Source organism: Fundulus heteroclitus, chromosome 13, assembly GCF_011125445.2.
Source record: "Fundulus heteroclitus isolate FHET01 chromosome 13, MU-UCD_Fhet_4.1, whole genome shotgun sequence".
Taxonomy (NCBI): Eukaryota; Metazoa; Chordata; class Actinopteri; order Cyprinodontiformes; family Fundulidae; genus Fundulus; species Fundulus heteroclitus.
The window spans coordinates 2,790,068-2,812,481 of NC_046373.1; the positions used below are offsets into that span (position 1 = coordinate 2,790,068).

General features: G+C 38.8%; 3 protein-coding genes across 3 annotated transcripts; 2 read left to right on the top strand and 1 right to left on the bottom strand.

Annotated features, from left to right (window-relative positions):
* Positions 1 to 6,715: 6,715 nt before the first annotated feature.
* On the top strand, positions 6,716 to 10,625 carry LOC105922921. Its single transcript, XM_012858844.3, has 2 exons — positions 6,716 to 6,821; positions 9,136 to 10,625. The coding sequence occupies exons 1-2, from the start codon at positions 6,803 to 6,805 to the stop codon at positions 10,623 to 10,625; spliced, it is 1,509 nt and encodes a 502-aa protein (XP_012714298.2). The 5' UTR covers positions 6,716 to 6,802.
* A 274-nt stretch (positions 10,626 to 10,899) lies between these two features.
* LOC105922922 (C-type lectin domain family 4 member E) lies at positions 10,900 to 14,489 on the bottom strand. Its single transcript, XM_012858846.3, has 6 exons — positions 14,289 to 14,489; positions 14,131 to 14,217; positions 13,796 to 14,038; positions 12,136 to 12,296; positions 11,942 to 12,048; positions 10,900 to 11,606 (listed from the first exon to the last, which is right to left on the bottom strand). Exons 1-6 carry the CDS (start codon positions 14,338 to 14,340, stop codon positions 11,447 to 11,449), a joined length of 810 nt encoding a protein of 269 aa, XP_012714300.2. The 5' UTR covers positions 14,341 to 14,489; the 3' UTR covers positions 10,900 to 11,446.
* Positions 14,490 to 15,470: 981 nt separating this feature from the next.
* LOC118565170 (CD209 antigen-like protein E) lies at positions 15,471 to 20,826 on the top strand. Its single transcript, XM_036144885.1, has 6 exons — positions 15,471 to 16,213; positions 16,476 to 16,565; positions 18,179 to 18,256; positions 18,494 to 18,636; positions 18,734 to 18,834; positions 19,186 to 20,826. The coding sequence occupies exons 1-6, from the start codon at positions 16,096 to 16,098 to the stop codon at positions 19,331 to 19,333; spliced, it is 678 nt and encodes a 225-aa protein (XP_036000778.1). The 5' UTR covers positions 15,471 to 16,095; the 3' UTR covers positions 19,334 to 20,826.
* Positions 20,827 to 22,414: the final 1,588 nt, after the last annotated feature.

The window sequence follows — 22,414 nt, forward strand, 5'->3', positions numbered from 1 at the left end:
ATCACTGTAAAATCAATAACGTTCATTCCTCCTTTTTGTACTGATGTTGTTCTTTCTGATCACATGTTTTTTTATTATTCCAGATGAAATTGTGATGAATTTGATTATTTTTTTATTGTGGTATTTGGTACATTTAAGATATATGCTGGATAAATTAGTCTGGCTAGCCCTTCCATTTTTGTTAACAATATTCTTCCAAACATTGAGCCAATTGTCAAATATTTTTTTTTTTTTTTTTTATTTATTTGTAAAATGGCTTGAATATTTGTTCAAGCTTTTGAGAAAAAAGAAACCGCTAAATTAACTTAATAAAATTGATTCGTTACAAATGCAGACCGCGGGCTCTATGTAGTTTGTTTGAGTGGTGTTGCCATAATGTGACGTCATCGGGAGGCGCAAGGCCCACGGTGAATTGGATTCTTCTCTTATCCCACTAATAAAACTAAACATTTTTATATTATCAATCTAATTTTATTCGTTGCCAAATATCATATACATAAATCTAAATTTTCAAATCAGAAACCTCGCTTTGCAGCCTTTAGAGAGGAATTCAAACAATATATTAGATCTCTCGAATATTCAAAAAATAGAAAAGCCATTAAGACAATGGATTTGTGCTCTTACTTTAATATCTTTCTGAGTTAATTTTTCATTTATTTATTGGCTTTTCGATTTGTTTGTGCTTGATATGTAACACCCTGGCATTACTGTCTTGTCTGTTTTATTACTCATTTGTATTGTTAATTTTGCTTGTTTGTAAACCCCTTTATTATCAATAAAAAAAAATAAAAAAAAAAAAAAAAAAAGAATTGGTGACGTCATCGGGAGGCGCAGGGACCACGGCGATTTTCTTCGTAAAATTGTCCGTTTACAAGCCGCAATCCCGCTCTCGAATAAAACCTACACCCCGCTATAATTACTTTAGTAAGTTGTCCAGACCAATTACAATATTTTGCGCAATTGAGCAAACGTTAAACCAACAATGTATAGTGACGTCATCAGAAGACGCAGGACCCGAGTCAATCTGGCAGCCCGAGTCAATCTGGTACCTACACTACACCCATAGACATATTATAAGAGTAGACCCCGCATTGACTGTCGCTGCGCAGGAATTACGGGCGCCACCTTGGGGCGGTCGACTTGATACCTAATCCTGCTGATTCAAGCTGACACACTAATGATGCCTCAGCACTGTGCGGCTCATTTTTGTTTAAATCGAGGGACTATTTATGTCAGGGCTCGAGGGATAACTTTCACAAGCAAGATGAAAAGACATTGTTTATATTTTTGATCAGAATGTAAGTTTTCTATAGGAGATACAAAGTTGTTGTTAGACATTAGTGAATAAACAGCATATAAATATACATAAAACAGCATATATATATATATATATATATATATATATATATATATATATATATATATATATATATATATATATATATATATATATATATATATATATATATATATATATATATATAGTGAACCCTCGCTATACTGCGGTTCACCTTTCACGGTCTCGCTGCTTCACGGATTTGCATTGATGAGCCGTTCATTACAGTTCTCATCAGGTGCCGTGTCGGTTTATAAGAATCTTTTTGCCCAGAAGAAAAAATAGTGACAACTACCGATAAAAATGTGTTCTTCTCCCGAAAAAAAAACTCACCTTCACCGCGCGCTTTAGAAGAAAAAAACGCTACAGAGCGGAGTCACGGATGCAGCGCCTCAGTCAAAAGAGCAGTGAAATACACACGAGTCACTATTTGTCCTACTGTACTTTGTATTTTTTAATATTAATTTTTCATTTTCTCCCGTTCTAATCCAATGACTCGGGTCGCGGTGGGCCGCGCTGATCTCCGCAATTTGAAGCCTTCAGTTCGTATTGATTAAAATTATTATTTTACAGCTTATTTGTAAATAATAATAAAAAAAACGTTTATATAGTACTTTCATTTGTTAAACAAATGCTTGGGCCGGTAAAAAGGTTTTGTTCTATGGTTTCAATATACTATAGTGTATTTCATTGTATATAATAATTGTAAAAAAATTAATAAAGGTTACTACTTTACAGATTTCGCCCATCACGGGTTCTTTTTGGGAAGTATATGTACATGTACAAATGTGTTTGTTTATATAGCAATAAAAAAATTATAAAAAATGTGTGCGTGGCTGTGTTTTGAAACATACATACATCATGTCAGAATATTCTATTACTTTTAACCCCACTAAGATTATTTAAACGCATTGGACCATTTGTTGTAATAGCTATAGTTTTAAAGTTTTAAGCAAAACAAATGTGAAAATTAGTTCAACATTAAACGAGTCATAGTTGATTAAAATTGATTCTGCACCTGGTTAACACATTAGACTTAGCGGAGTTGTCGACCGCCCCAAGATGGCGCCCCTAAATCTCGTCAGCGCCTATAGGCGAGAGCGGTCGATGCGGGGTCTACTCTTTATATATGTCTATGCCTACACCCATAGATATCCATAATAAAGGCTAGATGTCTCGTCCGCGCTGCTGGCCAATGGGGGTCGACGTCCGCACGTGGCGGCCATCTTGCCACAGGCAGCTCGCTCATTCGTAACATTGTGTTTCAATGGCGCATGTACTTAAATAACCATAACTTCCTCAATTGTCTAACGATTCTCAAACTGTTTGGTTTGTTAAACAAAAGTCAGACATGTAGTTATGACATGGATATCTATGCCTACACCAGTCGCGTCAGAGCGTCGCCGTACAGTGTGAGAACTAATATATATATATATATATATATATATAGATATATATATATATATATATATATATAGCTATATATATATATATATATATCTAATATCATCTCTATATATGTCTCTATGTATGTATATCTGTCTCTCTGTCTGTCTCTCTCTATGTCTCCTGTCTGTCTCTCTCTCTATCTCTGTCTCTCTCTCTGTCTCTCTCTGTCTCTCTGTCTGTATCTATCTCTCTCTATCTATGTATCTCTATATATCTCTCCCTACCTATCTATATCTCTCTCTCTACATCCCTATCTATATATATCTCCTCTATCTCTATATATATCTGTGTATATATATATATGTCTCTTTATGTCTGTATTAATTATCTATATATTCCTATCTTTCTCTCTTCTATGTTTTTATGTATGTATTCTCTACTATCTATATATCTAATTATATGTATGTGTTACTACTATCTATATTAGTATCTCTATATCTCTATCTATCTCATCTAATTCTCTATTATCTTCTTCTAGTATTATTTTTATTATTATTATTAAGCAATTATACACTGGAGTGCTGATTTTGCGAAAAACGAAGTCACTGGCCGCCATCTTGCTACTCCCTACTCTCACAGAATCCCCATAGGATTTGGTTGCAACAACAAGCAGTTTTCTGGCTGTGGGAAAAACGTTTCACAGGTAATTCTACAGTCAGTGGATGTACTAACACTATCAACTACTAAGAAATTAGGTGCTGAAATATGTTATTCATATTATATATATATATATATATATATATATATATATATATATATATATATATATATATATATATAAAGTATGTGTATATGTATATATGTATACTATATATGTAAATATATGTTTTTGTATATTGTTATTTATATATTTATATTTTATATATATATATATTTAAATAAATAAATGCAAAATATTTCAGCACATGACTTTCTCAGTACTTTAGTACTGATAGTTTTAGAACATAACATAAAAGTATATGGCATTTGACATTTTAAAAGTTTTAAGCCCCTCTTGAACATGAGAAAATCCTTGTTATTCGATGCTCTACCGCACATATTCCCTAGTTACTGGGGGGAAACTAGGGAGTACCAATATGGCGGCTGGTGGCTTCAAAGTGACTCGTTCTAACAGCGGGCGATTAGCACTCCAGTGTATAATATAGCTCAGTGGTGAGAACACAGATCGTGAGCGGTGAACTTTTAAACCCCGCGGTTCCGTCGCACAGTTTGAGATGTATATAAGTACCACGACTGAAAAACTCGTACAGTGTATGCCTGGCTTAACCCCCAGTCGGTCGAGGCAGATGATCTTTCACAGGGAGCCTGGTTCTGCTGGAGGTTTTCCTCCCTGTTAAAGTAAATGGTAAATGGACTGAACTTATATAGAGCTTTTCCAGTCATGCTGACCATCCAAAGTGCTGTACACTATAGCCACATTCACCCAGTCGCTCTCACTGACACACACAGACACATTTATGCACGAGACACAGCTCGGTAGGCAACTTGGGGTTAAGTGCCTTCCCCTTGCCACATTGACATGTGGCAAGGGGAAGCTGGAATCAAACCCACAACCTTCTGAATTGCAAGACAACTCAACCCATCAAGCAACAGTCGCCCAACAAATGAGGATGCCGAGATGAACTGGAGCAAGTCAGTTATTTGTTGATGTTGGCGTCTCCACTTTTTATGCTGTATTACATCACCTTTTGTACAGATGTATGTTTAGATTAGCTTACTCAACACTTAACATCTTCCTAACACTGATGGACCCTGCACAAAGCTCACTGAGGTTTAAGCCTAGAGCGTGGACCCATTGGCATTTTAGCCGTTTCCTACATTTTTTACTTTATTTTTTATTCATTCAGCAGAACTAATTTTTCTATTCATCTTTGTTTATTTGGCCCTACTTGTGTCTTTAAAAAGTGATCATAACTCCAGTAAAACTGCTCCAAAAAGTCAACATTTATTTCAAAAGGATACCTTTGCCAATGATTTATTATCCATGTTGGCAAAGCAATGTTTCACCAATCCCACGCCATGTTTTACTAAAAACAATAACTTTATGGCAAGCTAAAATAAAGTTAAGCGGGATACAAAGTCTCTTGTACCATTTTTTGAAAACAAAAAATGTTACGACAGACCCCTTCCCCCCCAAAACATACACACACAAACAAACAACAGAGCCCCTCTGCCCTCCCTACACAAAACACCTGTCTTTTGTATTACATTGTATGTAATGTTGACATACACTAATTCCTTATAGAACAACACATTTAATATTACTGCATGCCAGTAATTAATCCCCATGCCTTACTAATGACGCTATAATAGTGAAATTTCTCCTTGGCGAATAAAGGTATTCTTAATTCATTCATAATTCATTCAGCCAGTGCTAACATTTTGTGTTACTTCTTCCTGGGCCTTTTAGTAGCTCTATCAGTCCCCGCTGGGTCACGCCAAGGCATAAGCAGGCCATCTGCCATACCTGGCAATGTACATTTTTGGGCCGATCCAATGCTGTCTTAATTGAATCAAAAAGGCATTTATATATTAATTTATTCTATTTATTTATTTAGAAGCTCGGAGAAATAAAAGGTTAAAAGAGAAATGTGACAGATATGTTTAGTGCCACAAGTGTGGCTGGAGCAGCGGGAAACAAGACCGTTGAGTGCACAAGCTGGAAAGAGAACTAGAAATGCAGGTGGATTCAGTTAAGGAGGAGAGAGAGGTGAACCAACGCCCCCTTAGGAAGGTCATCCAACATCATACTAACTTGAATGGTGTTCTCATGTTGTCTCTTCCATTTTGAAGCATGGTAAAGTTTAATTGCCATAATTGGTCTGATTCGGTTCCTAGGAACCAACCCTTCTTGGAGACTCAGCTGGTCCTCACATATAAACGCTGTTTCGGACGAAGGCCGAGCAGAGACTGTACTTCCTGCAGCAACTCAAGAAGTGCAGACTTCCACAGGAGCTGCTGTTCATCTTCTACACTGCCGTCCTTCAGTCTCTTTTGTGCCCATCCATCACCGTGTGGTTTTACTCATTCATAAACAGGACAGGTCCAGACTGCAACAAACAATTAGGTCTGCAGAGAGGATCATCGGGGCTGACCTCACCTCCATCCAGGAGTTGTAGAGGTCGAGCGTCAGGAAAAGGGAATCCCTTTCTCTGATAAATACAATAAACACCTTACAGCTTCAGCAATAAGCTACTCTGCTGTGAAGAAATTAGCATAGTTACCTTACCACAACTTAACTTTCTTTTTGCTTTATATGTAAAAAAAAAATAAACAAAAATAGCTGCACAGACACATACATGTACATACTGTACCTTTTATCCTCTGTTTAATTTCCTCTAAAGCTTATATCTTTATAATTAATGTCTGTATGACGTGTGTGTGTGAAACCAAACCCAAATTCTTCTTCTTTTACGCATGATCTGGGCTGATAAAGCCAATTCTCATAATTTAGACCGCAACATGAAGAAACACCAAGACGAAGATTACTTATTAAGTTCACTGACACTCTGAAAGCGTTTATTACAAAAAATGGTTCAGTTATGATCAATTTACAGGAGCAGGTGGTTTAAAACCTGATTGTGTTAAAAACAATTCTTTCTCAACATGCTTTTTTCCCCCCACCGAATAAATGTACCCAAGTATTTGTATTTTGTATTTGTGTAAACATTTCATTGTGAGGTTGTGGTGTTGCAATAAAAGATCCATTTATTTAAAACATTTTTAAATGTTAATCCAAATTGCTTATAAACTTGAAAGTTGCTGCATTAGTAAATGTTTGAGTTCTACTGAAAAGCACCCTGAGCGCCGTAGTGCAGAGATCCTGTAGATCTCCTGGAAAGATGATTCAGAGAAACAAGCTGAAAGAGGGTGTGTCCTCCGAGGGCTCTAATACTATAGGGGCAAAAAAAAAAAATCTCTTTCAGACACGTTTTACTACGAGTCCTGTGAGCACAGAAAGGAGAAAAGCGTATCTCTGAAAGAAGATTCCTCCGTGTCATCCTATCTCTGGGCAACATGAAAAGGAGTAAACTGAGTAAGGGCATGTTTGATACCTATACCAACATTTCTATTCATGTGTTTGTTGATAATTGTGTGCGGCTGACTTTTTTATTTCATGTTAATTGCCAAGTTTACCTCACAGGGCTTCAAGTGTTCTTTTTTTATTTATTATTTTTTTATTTATTATTATTATTATTATTATTTTTTATTTATTATTAACTACACTAACCTTTGGGTGTGAATGTGAATGACTGTAGTGTCAAGTGCTTTGGGGTCGTTGGACTTAAAACGACAAGCCATTTGCCATTTGGAGGTTGAAGCGTTCACATCGGGTTTGTATTGTTTATATCTTCCATCTCTGCTAGTCACATGTAGCCGCGCACTGAAAGGAATCGCTGCGGCACGTCGCCTCACCCAGTTCAACCTGACAAACCTGTTTGTTGAAGGTGTCTGGCTGTGGGCTCATTGTTAATGACATGAGGCGACACTGGGCACATGAAGTCAGGGATAGAGAGATAGCGACAAAGACAAACTGAATCCGGAAAAAGGAATGCCGCAAATGTTTGATTGCTTCAACTGAAAAAAATACCTGGTTTCAGGCGCAGCGGTGCACTCAGTGTAGATCTTTCTTGTGGAAATCGTTCAGTTTAATAAAGAGAAACTATTGTTTATGAACGTGTTTAAATAATCAATACCTGAAGTAAAATACAACAATTGCCACATATAAAACACACACATTTATATAAACAACTTAGTGTTAAAAAACTGAAGAGACTGGTGAAATGAAAATCATGTGAAATGACCAACGCTGATTATTGTGAAAGATCCCGAGTGCTTTCAAGTCTGTCTCATAGCCAAGATATTGCCACCTTAACAAGGCCACGTTCAGCTAAATGAATGAACCTTTGTGGGTTTAGGAGCACAATGTATAAACCAACGTATGCTTGAATGCTTGACTGGTTACACATAACTTATAAGAATGTTAGACATAAACCTTAATTGATACTTTAATTTTTTACAACAACAAAAAAAAAAAACAGATGACAGCTGGGATATGCTCATCATATACCTGTCTCTTTTATTAACTGAAAAACTGGTAAGTCTAACTTTGGCTGTAGTTAGTTTGAAATTTCCCACTTTTAATCTAACAGTACACCATGTCATTTGGTCTTTCTTTTGTCTTTGCCAATTTGCAGCCCCTATTTTTACCCAGGCATTGCCATTTTGTCCCTTCCTGCTTGGATTTCAAGCTTGTTAACCCGCCACCCCACCCGACGTACCCACATGTTTAACACATCTCTTTATTTCTCATAAGAGTTGGATATCTTTGAAGACTTTTGAAGATAATAGGAAAAAACACAAAATACCAATGTCTCACATAATTTCATGATCCTTCTGTGAAGACTACATATTACACACTCTTTCCATTGATTGTGGTTTAGATCCATGGAAGTCTTAAGAAAGGTGACAGATTATGACCTCATGATCAAGCATAAAACAAATAAGCAACCTCCTCCCAGTGAAAATGTTTTGCTGGAATTACATAACCCCTTATCCTTGCTGAATTAGTAAGTAAATGTAGTTATAATCTTTGACTATATGGAGATTTTATAAAAAAAATAGTTTTGAATCTTCAGATGTCCAAGGAGGTGGAAAATGACCCTCTAGCCAGTATACAAATTAACAAAGCGTCCCATTGCACACATCTCCTTTTTGTTGCTGAAACCGAGGGGTACATAATGACCAAAGGTATTAAATGTAGAGTCAGCAATTTCTCCTGAAATTTCCACAAGTCCCTTTTTGAATAACTGTGCATGCGCAAGGCCGTCTTACCTGCTCTTCCGCACCGCAGGGCGGATTGCGTGAAAAAAAATCTCCCAAATCCACTCTGGTCTTATTTCTTTCTACTGAGGTCTTCCTCTTCTTCTCATTAACTTGTTTGCTTCTTGCAACTCTCAGCCATGTTCAAAGTATATGGTCGTGAGCAGCGGAGCTACAATGAATGGCTAACACCTAAGCTAACGACTAAGCTAACCAGATACATAAACACTACAAGTGCACATGTGCAGCCAGCAAGTGGAAACTAACACGGAACATGGACACACATCTGATCAATCCCTGCCATTTGGACCAAACAGAAGGGATCGGTCAGAGTTTTCACAGGCCTGCAGCTTTCACAGAGATCAAAATTTTTATCCTCCTTTTTCCGAATACATGATGTATTTACTACTGTCAGAATGGAAGGATGATTTCACCCAGGATAACAAAATCTGTTTCTGAACAGGATTACCAACTATGGCTTTAAAGTACAAAATGGCAAAAATGATCACGCCTGCTTTCTTTTTCAGGAACCAGGAGTGAATTGATGGAGGCGGCTCTGGGATTTGGCCTGGGAGCCGTGGGAGGGGGCATACTGGGCGCCACTGAGGACCCGGTGGATCGGATCGTGTCTGCGATGACAGCAAGTGGTCCACTGCAACCAGTGGTGGAGGAAGTCCAGGTGATGGGGCCCCTGGGACTGGGAAGTCTTATGGGAGCAACGGCCCTGACAACAGCGATGACATCAGTAATAGCTGGAGTTATTTTAGCAGCGGTTGTCGCTTCGGTGTTTGTAGCGATGAGGAGCTGCAGCACCTCCTACACGAACTCTGCTGGCTTGTGGGTATCGGCAGGATTTGCCGGTATCCTTGGGACCACGCTCAGCGGAGCTACATTTGGAAAAGCAATCGAATGGATAGTAAACACCTATGGCATGGTGGGACTTCTGTGGGCTTTAGGCCTTTTCACTGTGCTCAAACCACCCCTGAATGTTTTATTTAATTTGCTCTGGAGCCAGGGAGAAGTCTGTTGCACTATAGGATCAGAAGTCATGTCCAGGGAGAGGGAAGACATTGCGATCACTGAGTGGCAGCAGAGAGAAAGGGTGGCTCTACAGATAGAGGAGAGGATCTTGTCAGTAGAAAAAGGAGGCGACACGATGGACGACAAGACAAGATGGATCTCCGAGAAGAGAGAGAGGGAGAAGATAGAGAGGAGGAAAATGGAGACTGAAGATGCAGAAATGGAACAAAGAACCATCCATGACTGGATCAACACTGTGCTGGTCAAGCATGTCGACTTCTTGGCTTTTTCAGGAATACCAATGGCAATCGTCTCAATAGTTACATCAGTGTTGGGGCTGTTTGGTTACGGGAGCCATCAAGTGGTGTTCATAGTGCTCGTGGCTTTAGTTGGCCTCATTGCCTTTTTGCTCCTGCAGTCCTCCGACTTCAAGTTCTGGATGTTGTTGGGGTGCATAGGAATGTTTGCAACCTTCATCATTGCCATGCTCACACTGCATGCCGAGCAGATGGTCGTTATTAGCGCTAATAAGATGAGAACAGTGGGGCATAATCAGTCCAAAGAACTCATCGCCGCTCAAATGAACTTCCAGTCTTCGTTGGAGGCTGTAAGCACGGCCTTTTTTGGGGCAAAACTCTGTCAGCTGGGCCTGGGGGCCACTGTGGGTGGGGCATTGGTTCGCCGAGCAGCAGGGGAGGTAAAAGTTATTGTGGGGGCAGCTTTAGTGGCAGGAATCTTACTCGCTGGGACGGAGGTTTTAGCTGCAGTTCTGGGTGATGGAGGAATGGCCGGTGCCCTGCTAGGAGTGGTTGGAGCAGCGGGGGTGTCAGTCGGTGCAACAGCAGCGACAGCCACGAGATGGTCTTCATGGTCGGGAACTGTGGGAACCGTTGGAGGGTTGATCTTAGGAGCATTAGTGATGGGAAAGTGGCATACTGTGAATATTGGACTTCAGGTTCCCGTGGCCTTTGTATTTGCAATGTCTAATCCTTTTTAACTAGTGTTAAATGTGTTATGCACAAGTAAAGTATTGTACTACAACACAGATTATCACTGAGTTCTAAATTTCATGCATTCGCCATGATTTAGAGCCTTTTATTGTAATAAAGTATATTCAAATTGCATTGTGTGCAACATCTTGAGACTCAGAGTCAAGTGAATTATTGTTTTAATTAAAGGCCGATAATGATCCACAGCTCATTTGTTTTTTGCCAGCTTCTCACTTTTGAGAAGTGGCTCAACCTTAGATTAGTTTCTCGGCTCAGACCCTATTTTTACCACAACAGGCTTGACCAATGCTTTGATTACAAAGACCCAACCTACTGTATGTCTTTACAACAAGGTCTGTCCTGCTTGTGAACAAGACATCAGCATACTTGAAATCCTTTTCCTGAAACAAAGACTTAAATCCCCAGAAGCAAGACTCATCGTCTTAGAACAGATTGTTCTTTTCATATTTGTTTATGCTGAAACAAGAACTCTCAAGGAGATTATTAATGATCTGTGCCTGTTGTGACAGACTGTATGTTTACATTTATTTTTAAAAAAGCCCCTTTTCAATTGAATTCCTACATCATGTAATAAAATAAGCTGAAATAAGGACTGACCTTATTCACATAAAACCCTCAGTTTAAATAAATACCACATATCTGAACCAGATCAGCGCAAGGATTTACTGTTTTCTTTATTTAATTTTACTGTTTACTAAAGACGAATACATTTACATTTTTGAATATCTTTGACACGTCGTTTGTAAAAGCACATTTGGTGTATTCAATTTAAACTTGTGTAGTAGATGCGTTTTCCAGAGCAGAGACACTATGGAAAGAAACCCAGATCCTTCTCACACAACCAGTGCCGCTGGTGTCCACAAGGGGCATCATTCCAGCTGAGAAGCACTGGCTCTTTGTGATACATCTCCACGCAGTCCTCATTGTTGTTAGGGCCACCATGATCCGGCTGCCCAAGCTGCCAAAATCTAAAGGACAGTAAAAGTTCAGGAACTGAAACATTTTGTCTATCTTACAGTACAGAATACAATGGGATTTCAAAAGCTTCCTTTGTAACTGAGGACTCATTATATATTTATTTGTTTTGTATTTATTATTTTATTTAATGCTTTGTATGTATATATTTTTAATTCCACAAATTAATGCTTACATGTCTGATCATTTTTTTGTAAAGAGGGTTGGTTATCATCAGGGTTATGCAAGGAAAAAAAAAATACTAGTATCATCTACAGCTTTAAAGGTTTACCTGCACACAAAACTCCTGTGATTTTGAGTTCTAAATTTTTTTTTAAAAAGGCCTTACGGTGTTTCTAGTGCTGATCCATCCACCCACTGAAACATCCCATTCTTGCCATGCAATCCAATCCAGAACAAGAGATACTCGCTCCCATTCAGACGATAAATGGCATTCCTGGTGAGAATAATCCAGGAGGTATAAGGACACAAAAACCACACCTGTAACACCAAAATAAACTTGCTCACACAACAAGACCAAACCTGTTCCTGTTCGCTGTTAATTACCACCAGGTCAGCGCCTTGACTCTGGCAGTGCTTTCGGCTGCCCTCCCATGTCTGCGTCTCTGTAGAGAGGAAGTAACACCTGGAGTTGAGCTCCCTCCAGTCAGCAGGACACTGGGACGACGCACAGCCGTTCCTCTCTGACAAAAGGAATAAACACTCAGATATTAAGCACTGGGATTTTAACATGTAAAGCTGTCCATTAGCTTTGTTGCAAAATATCTATTAAAAGGGAAATGTCATGCTTTTAAATCCTTCCTCCTCGCACTGAAATCAGACAGTTGCGGTCTACATAAAGTGGAACTGCAATGCTTTGGTTTGAGTTCCTCGTTAATTTTTTTTTCTATCCCTGTTTTTATCTGATAAAGTAACTCAAAGGAGGGAACAATTTGTAAAGTGGAGGGAAAATTACTAACGGTTTTCAAAGGATTTTATAAATAATAAACTAAAAAGTGTGGCATGCATTTGTACTGTACTTGTATATAGTTCCCATTATTTGATATCCATAAATGAAACGCTGAGCAAGCAATTGCGGAAGTCTTCTAATCAGGATACAAAGTCTAGTCGTTAATGTTGTATTCTCTGTATTATTATTTAGCTGCTCTGTGAAAGGCTCAGAGGTTTGTTAGAACAATGATCCCTAACCCCGGTCCTCAGGAGACCCTGTCCTGCATGTTTTAGGTGAAAGAGTGGCATCTTGGGGTCTCTGAAATAACATTTAAGATGCTATGTTACATGCCAATAGGTTGCTTGGGAAGCATGTCATGCCAGGGGCTTACTTTTTCTGTCCAAAACAACACTAAATGAAAACACGTAGTTTGCTAAATGCTGCTGGGACTTCAACTGGAACCATGGGCTTTTCTACAACCAGCACTCCAGGGTGAAATGGAGAATGAATACAAGTAAGTACAGTGGAGGATCTGTGATGCTTCCTAAGACCCAGAGTGCCTTGTTACAGTGCCTTGTTACAACTCCAAATTTTTAAATTAAAATCAGACTCCGTTTGCCAGAAACGTAAAGTCATTTTTATTTCTTGTTTTTCTGTTGTTTCATGGGGTTTATTTTTTTTTTAGTGATCCAAAACATATAGTATGGCCAAATCAAACAGAATGTGTATAGCAGACATGATTCTGAAGAAAGAGATTTCTTCTCAAAAAAGTCATCCAGGAAACCATGGTTGAATGAGACGCTGGACAGCTGAATATCGTCAAATGGCTCGGGCTCACCGATGAATCATCAGCTTTTCTTGGGTTTGGGGTTACCAATGTTGCGACAGGCATGTCTTCATCAACGTCATTTATTCTTTACGCAAAAAACAACAACAAATTACTGAACTTTACTGGGATTTTTTTTTTTAACCTTAGATTATGGAACTGTGATAGGAGACCAGTTAGTCATTTGTTTTATCGCTTCTTTAACCTTGCATGCCAATAAATGTGGTGGGTACTGAGGAATGAGACAAAGAAAAACTGCAACACACCAAGGAACTGTTTTATGTTGCTTAGCTCTAAAAACTATGACGTTGCATTCAGAAAATAACAGACAAATATGTGTTGATTTATTATTTGGCATCTACTTATGCAATATCTCTTTGTATTGTAACCAGTGACTTAAAACGTTATCATCTTTATTAACTCACCAGCCAGCCTCCTTTTCAGTATGTCTCTCTCCTCCTCCACCTCCTTCATTTGTTGCCGCAATTTACTGTTGCTGTTTTCAAGCTGGCTTCTGTCCTTTTTCAAAGCACAGATGTCTTCCAGGAACTTTTTGCAATGACCTGGCTGTATGTGCTCACAGTCTGTTTCTCCGTCCTTCCTGTGGTTTTCGCCACCAACGTCCGTTACATTGCAACCTGAGGTTACTGCAGTCTCACTTGAGTATACTGAGAGGGGAAAAAAAAGAGAAAATAACAATTGACTTCTTAAGATAGTTTTTTTTTTGCCTACATACTAAAAACAGAAAAGTGATACTCACATGTAAGACGTAACGACAAATTGAGAACGGCTTGTACGATACACAGCAATCCGATGCTCAAGAAAAGCACATGATACAGTCTTCTCTCTGCCCCATTAGATAAAATAATATTTAAAGGGATAGACTAAAAGAAAGAGGATCATTATATTTTGTCTTACCTGACAATTTTTTTTCCGTACGCTGTGGCTGCTCATTAACATAGTCCCTCATTCTGTTTATCGTCCTGGCTGCATCAGCGGTGGGATGTTAAGTGATCTTGTCCTCCCACTGCCGGTAACATGTCATCCTAACAAATGAGGAAATACAGAATTAGAAGTTGTAAGAAATATGAAGAAGCAACGGAAGTAAAAAGATAAATGGAATCTGCATAATTTATCGGCATTTTATTGTAAGATAGTCAAATGTTTCTTGAAATGTTTCTGTCTGATTTTAGTTGCAACATTCAAATGATAGAGCCAGAATCTAGTATAAAAAATTAATCTATTCTCCCCTGTATCAACAGTTCAGGTAAAGGAGTGGGTCATGTTTTCTTGGTACACTGTGGGTCCTACAGTACTTAATAAACTTTTAAAAGCAAACCCACTTGAATATTACTGCGTGTTGGTTTCTGATTGTGTTCCCATCATCTGATGGCCACCTCTAGGAGGATGATCCCACATTTCACAAAGCTGAAATAATCACTGGATGAAAATCAGTGCCTCCAAATCCGAGACCATGGACTTGAGCTGGAAAAGGGTAGAGTGCCTCCTCCGGGTTGGGGAGGATGTGCTGCCCCTAGTGGAGGAGTTCAAGTATCTTGGGGTCTTGTTCACGAATGAGGGGAAGATGGAGCGGGAGATCGACAGGCGTATTGGTGCAGCGTCTGCTGTGAAGCGGGCGCTGTACCGATCCGTTGTGGTGAAGAGAGAGATGAGCCAAAAGGCGAAGCTCTCGATTTACCGGTCGATCTACGTTCCTACCCTCATCTATGGTGACGAGCTTTGGGTCGTGACCGAAAGAACGAGATCCCGGATACAAGCGGCTGAAATTAGTTTTCTCCGTAGTGTGTCTGGGCTCTCCCTTAGAGATAGGGTGAGGAGCTCAGTCATCCGGGGAGGACTCAGAGTAGAGCCGCTGCTCCTCCACGTCGAGAGGAGCCAGTTGAGGTGGCTCGGGCATCTGGTCAGGATGCCTCCTGGACGCCTCCCTGGTGAGGTGTTCCGGGCACGTCCCACCGGGAGGAGGCCCAGGGGAAGACCCAGGACACGCTGGAGGGACTATGTCTCCCGGCTGGCCTTGGAACGCCTTGGGATTCCTCCTGAGAAGCTGGCCCAAGTGGCCGGGGAGAGGGACGTCTGGGCCTCCCTACTGAAGCTGCTACCCCCGCGACCCGACCCCGGATAAGCGGAAGATGACGGACGGACGGAAATAATCACTGTACTCTGTCTCTGCAGGTTCTTACCAAGGGGATAAAACTGGACCATATCGAAGAATGAAGGTGGTCACATCGAAAATTTTGAGAGTCCTACGCAGGAAATTGACCAATTCTTCAAACTGTGATGTAATCATGTTAGGTGTTGATTAGGCCCTGATGTTGACTCTCCTGTTGATTTTGCCACCAGCTTCCTAGTGGATTAATCTGTGTGTTTATACTGTACATTTATTGTTGTGAATTATTAGTTTAGACCTGAACCAATGATCTTGAACAGCAATTCCAAGGCATCACTGAACGAGGGACAACACAATTATTGCCTTTTTAAACAACCCTTTGATCATCGTGATGCAGAACAGAGTTTTAATGAAAAGCTGTTTCCTTCTGAACTCATGACTTATTGGGGATTGATGATTTTTTTAGGATGTCTAAAAGAGGAAGAAAAAAGTGTTATAATGTTGAGAAATCAACAAAAGGAGAACTGTATTGCACATTATTGGCACGCAAACACACAGACGTCTTGCCCGCTGTCACTGTCGTAGTCAAAAGGTAAAATGGTAAGAGCTGTTCATGGAGAGGCCGCTGAGATCAGCGCGGATTATGTGAATCAACCCGATCCATCCACCAGAAGCCGTCCCGATTTAGAAACGGGGGGGAGTCATGCTGCGCCGGGTAAGACTTGAATTCAAAAGGTTCAGAATAACTTTGAAGCATCATAGCTTTAAATAATGGTTCTTTACTGGAGTAATTTTAATAAACTGGTTCGAAGATGCTGCTGCATATTTTTTACCTTAATGAATGTTTCAGATGTGTCTACACTTAAATAAAAAAAAAAAGATGTATCTATACTTATCCGTTTGAGAGGGAAAAACGTCCTGTTTTAATCAGCGACACAAGAGGTTAACTGTCACTGTGTCTTTCTTCACTCATCCAGGGGGAAAGCTGTCCACACTAGTTGTTGTTAGCTTTGGACTCCTGTGCATCCTACAAGTTGCTCTCAACATTTCCCTACGCCTGACACTCTGTGAGTTTTATCCCCTCGGCTGTGATACCGCACACTTCTCTGAAGAGCATTCAGACACCAGGAATTAGATATTTACCCTCAGAAAAGGAACGTGTTATGTAGGATGCTTGATGAAAGACAACAATGGCTTTAATAAAACCATACAATTCTATTTTATTGCGCTCATTTCTTAGATCTGCACATTTTTGTAAAATCAAAATATGATTTCTAACCTCCGTTAGATCATAGCAAAAAAGAAAACTGTCAATATAGCTGGAAAAACATGGTATTAAGTTTGTTTCAGTTTATTGAGAGATTCAGGGAGAATTCATCTTCTATACTTCTTGAACTTTGGTCTTTTTAAATCTGATATTTTTGGGTAGAAGTTGTTTGTTGAGAGAGTCTTTGTACTGACCATTCATCAGTTCATAACCACTTAAACAATCTATGATTTTGAATAATTTTCACTAAAGCTTCCCACAGATTCATTTGAGAATAGCTGTTGAAATAACCCAGATAAATACAGTTGAAACCAGAAATTTAGAAAACACTTGATAAAAAAAGATGCAACTTTTTCATTGTTTACAAATATATGTTTTTACATTTATGTTGTCTGTAGTTAGTTTGGCTTGATTAGGTGTCATTTCATTCATATTTCAGAGTCACGTATGAACCACTATAAATGTTACTGGGTGCAACATGAATAAAAAAAAAAAAAAAAAAAAAGTGTAATCTAATTCAGATAACTGTAACCATACGACACAATGGAGAAAGGGTTAGCACTGTTGTCTTGCAGAGACAACAGTGGGTCAAACCGATGCCTGGCGCGTCCTCCAGCTTTTTTCCCACAGTCCAAAAACATGTATGTTGGGTTAATTGGTTATTTTAAATCGCTTTTAGGTGTGTTGGGTATGGGGAAATGTCTAGTCATAATTGCTGGGACACTACTGTCAAACAATCAACATTGTGTGGACATCTTGCATTGTGAGGGCACGTCTTCACAATGCAGAATGGACAAAGCTTGGTTAGGGTTTGGTTTAGTTCTAAGGTCTGAACTAAGTCTAGGTTAGGTATGTACTAATAATGCTAAGATTTAGGGGATTGGGGTAAGGCTCAGGGTTGGGCCATGGAAAGGAATGGAAAATAAATGGAAGTCAATGCAATGTCCTTACAATGATAGTAACTGTGTGTGTGTGTATTTCTATCTGTGCATGTCTAGCTAAAGTTGTGTGGACACCACTCTTGACAAACAGCCTACATTGTGTGGACACTTTGTGTTGCGAGGACATTTTGACAGTCCTCACAACGCCAATGACCCATCAAGTACCAGATTGATTAGATGTCTACCATTGTGGATACATATCAGCATAATCAAAGTTATTTCACTTAGTGAATATATATCTTTATACTAAATATTTTTCTTTTTACAATCCTCAGTTAAAAAAAATACTTTTCAGGATGTTAAAACTTTCTAACTCCTGTTAAGCCTTTTAAAAGTCAAAAAATAACCTGGGACTTTCCTGTTACCTCATGCTTATTTATGTCCTAAACAACAATTGACCAATTAACCTTTACATTAAACGACAATGAGAGGCTTGTTTTCAAAACGTGGACAATTTCTTCTACATTTTCAGACAAATCTCTGCCGACACTAGAGGAAGCTGCTTGCAGAAATGAGACTCGAGATGCATACAAGCTGAGGCAACAGACTAGTAAGTGTGAGGATGATGAAATGTGACACAAGAAATTATGTGACAAATACATATCCACAAAGTTTCAACTTGGTGCCACATACACATGCATAGAAGCACAGTTCTGTCGCTATTTGCCATTTAATCCCTTCCGGTTGTCAATGTTCTTTATAAATGAAAAGCTTCACAGTCTAAGAGACAAAATATGATCCAAACCTTAATTTTATGAGACAATAAAAACATGTATTTCCACAACAGGACAATATCTCCAGAGAGGATGGCTGTATTTCCATGACAGTTTGTATTATATATCCTCCAGCAAGAAAACTTGGCATGAGAGCAAAGAGTTCTGCTTGCAAAAAGATGCAAATCTGGTGATTATAAACAACATAGCGGAACAGGTAAATTTAAGTTAGTAAGCAATGAAAAACATGCTATGAAGAATGCCAAACAGTTTCCACTTTTATTGATTACCGGTTGTTTATTCTTTTGTGTAAGGACTTTACAAGACAATTCGACAGACTCACATGGATTGGACTGTACGATTTAACTAACACAGGACAATGGACGTGGGTGGATGGAGCTCCGCTGAACAAAAGGTTTTTGCTTGTTTTTATTTGAACATGTTTGAAATATAGCTAAGAGCATTCATCCATCTTGTTTAGCCACAGATCCCAAACTGGGATTCAAACCCAGGACCTTTCTGGTGCAAGTCAACAGTGCTAACAGTTGCCCCACAGTGCAGCTCCTTAATCTGAAATCCAGTATGCTCAAATCACTGACAGTTAAATTTTTGATGGCGAATGGAATGGAGAATGCACAAAAATAAAAAGATAAATAACAATAAATTAAAAGATGTGGTGTACAGGTACTGTTTCGGTCTTTCCTCTTTATCTAACAGGGTTTCCTTTTCTCTGATGTTGCAATGTTTTGTCTTCTGTGTTTTTCAGCTACTGGGGCGAGGGAGAGCCAAATGGTTATGAAAGCAATAATGAGTCCTGTGTGGAGATAAGGTTTCACCATATTGAAAACAGCTGGAATGATATACCCTGTGATGATCAAAACTTTTGGATCTGCGAGAAAGAAGGAGCCCTTTGAATAAAACTAAAAAAAAATGGAAAGCTGGTTTCATAGCATTTAGCATCTAGACTGTCTAACCGAGTCTGTTGTATTTTGGCATTATTATCAGGATTATGTCGTTTGATTTGTGCATAAAGTGAAAGCAATCCCTGTAATAGCCTTCGTTTTCTGTTAATTTGTGTAACTAAATCATTAGATAAAAACAATTCAATTGAACCTAAGACAATTCCTTCAGTACCAAGTGAAACTATTTTTTAGGTGTGCTTAAAGTGGTTACCAACAGCCTGTACAATGAGCACAAATTTTATTTTAAGGGGTACTGATTAAAAATCAGAATGAATGTTTCATCATTGATACAGCAGGGGGCGCACACAGGCAACAACTTCTCTATATACAGACTGCATAGCTGTTGTTCAAAATCCATGTATGGTTTTTGTTAGAACTACTAATGTAAATTATTTCCTTCATGTAATAATTTCTTAATAACACTTTTATAGTCTGTTTTTTTTAATAATGGCATTGTGGTATTTATTGTTTTGTGCAAGTCCCTCATCTTCTGTTAGTTTTGCAACAAGAAAAACAACGAATAGTCTGTTAGTAGGGAAAAAAGCTGCAACAATCCAGCTTGTGTGCAGATTGTGTGCAACAATCCAGTTGCACACACCTAAATACTTTGCTAATCAACTTCTGGTTTAATTTTGAGCATTCGGTCTTCTTTGATAGGAATCTCCATCTCACATCAGCTGCAGTTCCACCGACCCCTACTCGGTTTGGCCTGCCCAGCTCAGCTCTTCCCCACTCGGTTTGAATTCAAGTAGTTTGTGTTTTGACCGGCCCAAAATTGTCTGGAAGAGGGAAACACCTCCAGGGGGTGGATCTAATCCCCATCCCTTCCTACTCGCATCCTGTTCGTAACATTGACACTTTAAAGAAATCTGCGAGAAATGTTAAACGATAAAAAAATGAGGTGGATGGACACTCCAGAGGCTAAATCTAACAGCCTTCAGAGTGTGTAAAATGAGAGAAAGCCTTGATAAATCCGTAGATCTGCATAGAGAAAGCTGAATGTCCTTTTTTTTCTTTTCCTTTTTTCCTTCAGGCATTTTTCATGGTTTATAAATAGTGAAACTGTATCTTATAGTGGTCCTTAATATTAATGTCACCGCTCTTCACTTTTCCGGACTTTCTCGGAAAAAAAACAACTAATTTCTCCTTTCCTCTTGACCAATCACCGAAAAGCAGTGCGTTCACGCAAAGCTTCGCTCAAGCGTGCTCGGTTTGACCCTGGTGCAGAGCAGGGCCAGAGAAACCCGGGTTGGGCCTGAAATACAACTGCTCCTGACCTGCCTTGCAAGCAGGCGGGGCCAAGTGGTGCACAGCCAAACCGAGCCGGTGGAGCTGGGGCTATTTTGACATGAAAGTATTTGCCTAATATACCTTGTAAAAAATGCGATCAAAGTTACTATCTGTTGTTGCCCTTTTCTATAAAATGCTTGGTTTGGATAAATTTATATGACTCATGTTAGTTATTACCAGTAGTAAGTTTTATGTACGTTCTTGATCCCCTTTAATTAAGGTTGGTTAAAAAATGTGGTGTAGAGCTGGTAATCTGTAACGTTGCTTTTTCAACTTTTGGTTTAATAAGGAATATAGTAGCAATAGTATAGTATTGTTGAATAACTGCATTTAATTTTTTTTTTTGTTATACGTTCAAGTTGGTAAAATCCACAGAATATTTCAATATTTTATGAATTAAAAATGTATCTATACATTTTTAGCTGTTCTGTTGTAGAGGAAGGGACATTAAAGGGGCCCTGTATGGAATTGTCTGCAGGTTTCAAAATGGCCGCTGTTTAATTGCCTGTGCAGATTTTATTCAGGATAACTGTGAGTAGAGTAATCTGACTGGATTTTATTTTTTTGTGCTCCTTTGTATAAACTGCACCAACTGTTGTTTTGTGAATATTTTTTATCACAGGGCCGAACTGGCTTTCAGCATGAGGTATCTGCCCAATTTCTGCCCATTATTTATAATTTGCTAGTGCTGTACATTGTGTAGATGTATCACACCGACCACAGAGACCCATGAATTCTTGAGACACAGAAGGTTCCCTTTTTTTTAACCTAATATATTTCAAAAGGTGCCATTCAGTCTAGCAGAAAAAATATTAGCTAAGTACAATGACAACAGCATGTTGTTTCCCACATACTGCTAGTTATTTACTCAATATGCAATCATCAGTTCCAAAAACAAAACCTTCCTCATTCTGAGAAACTGTAGATCCACTTTTTCATAGATTAAATGGTGCTTTGAAAGTTTGTCAGATTTAAGATGCTATGCAAAAAAAAAAAAAAACACACAACCTGAGGTCAGTGGGTGTGATAACTTAGTCATACTTATTCTCAGTATTTGTCTGAGGTCTTAGCAAAGGCAGCGGGTATAATGTGAGAAAACTAACACTTCCAGCATCTGAGACTTTCCTTGGTAGAGTTCAGAAGTTGGAATTAGTCAAATTAGCTTTAACCAATTCATAACAACAATTGCAACGTGTTCAAGACCATTCACAATGTTACATAACACATTGTTATGTAACATTGATGAAATGACAGGGGCTTTTGATCAAAGATTTTTAAGGATTTTTTGAATAATATTTCTATTGGTTTTAAAGTTGTGTCTCCAGTGAGTGAGTAGGTTGTGATGCAGTAGTCTATGTGTGAAAATATCATTGAGTGTAAGAACATTTTAGCAGAACTGATTGTCATCGATGATCTGATTTGCTTAAAGTTACATATATTAAATTTAATTTTGCTTGCAGTGATTTTGATGTGTTTTTTGAATGAAAGTGTTGTGTCCAGTGTGACCCCGAGGTACTTGAACTCTTCCACAAGCTCAAGTTACACTCCCCCCAGGAACACATTGGACCGCTCAAGTTTTATGGGTTTTTTTGTGAACATCATAGAAACAGTTTTTTTTGTTCAATAACAGACATGATTGAAGGAGCCAGGGCTGTATATTGTCCAGGGCTGATGTGAGGACGGACGATGCCTCCTGTGTGCTTTTAGCAGGTGTAAAAATAACAGCATCATCAGCATACATTT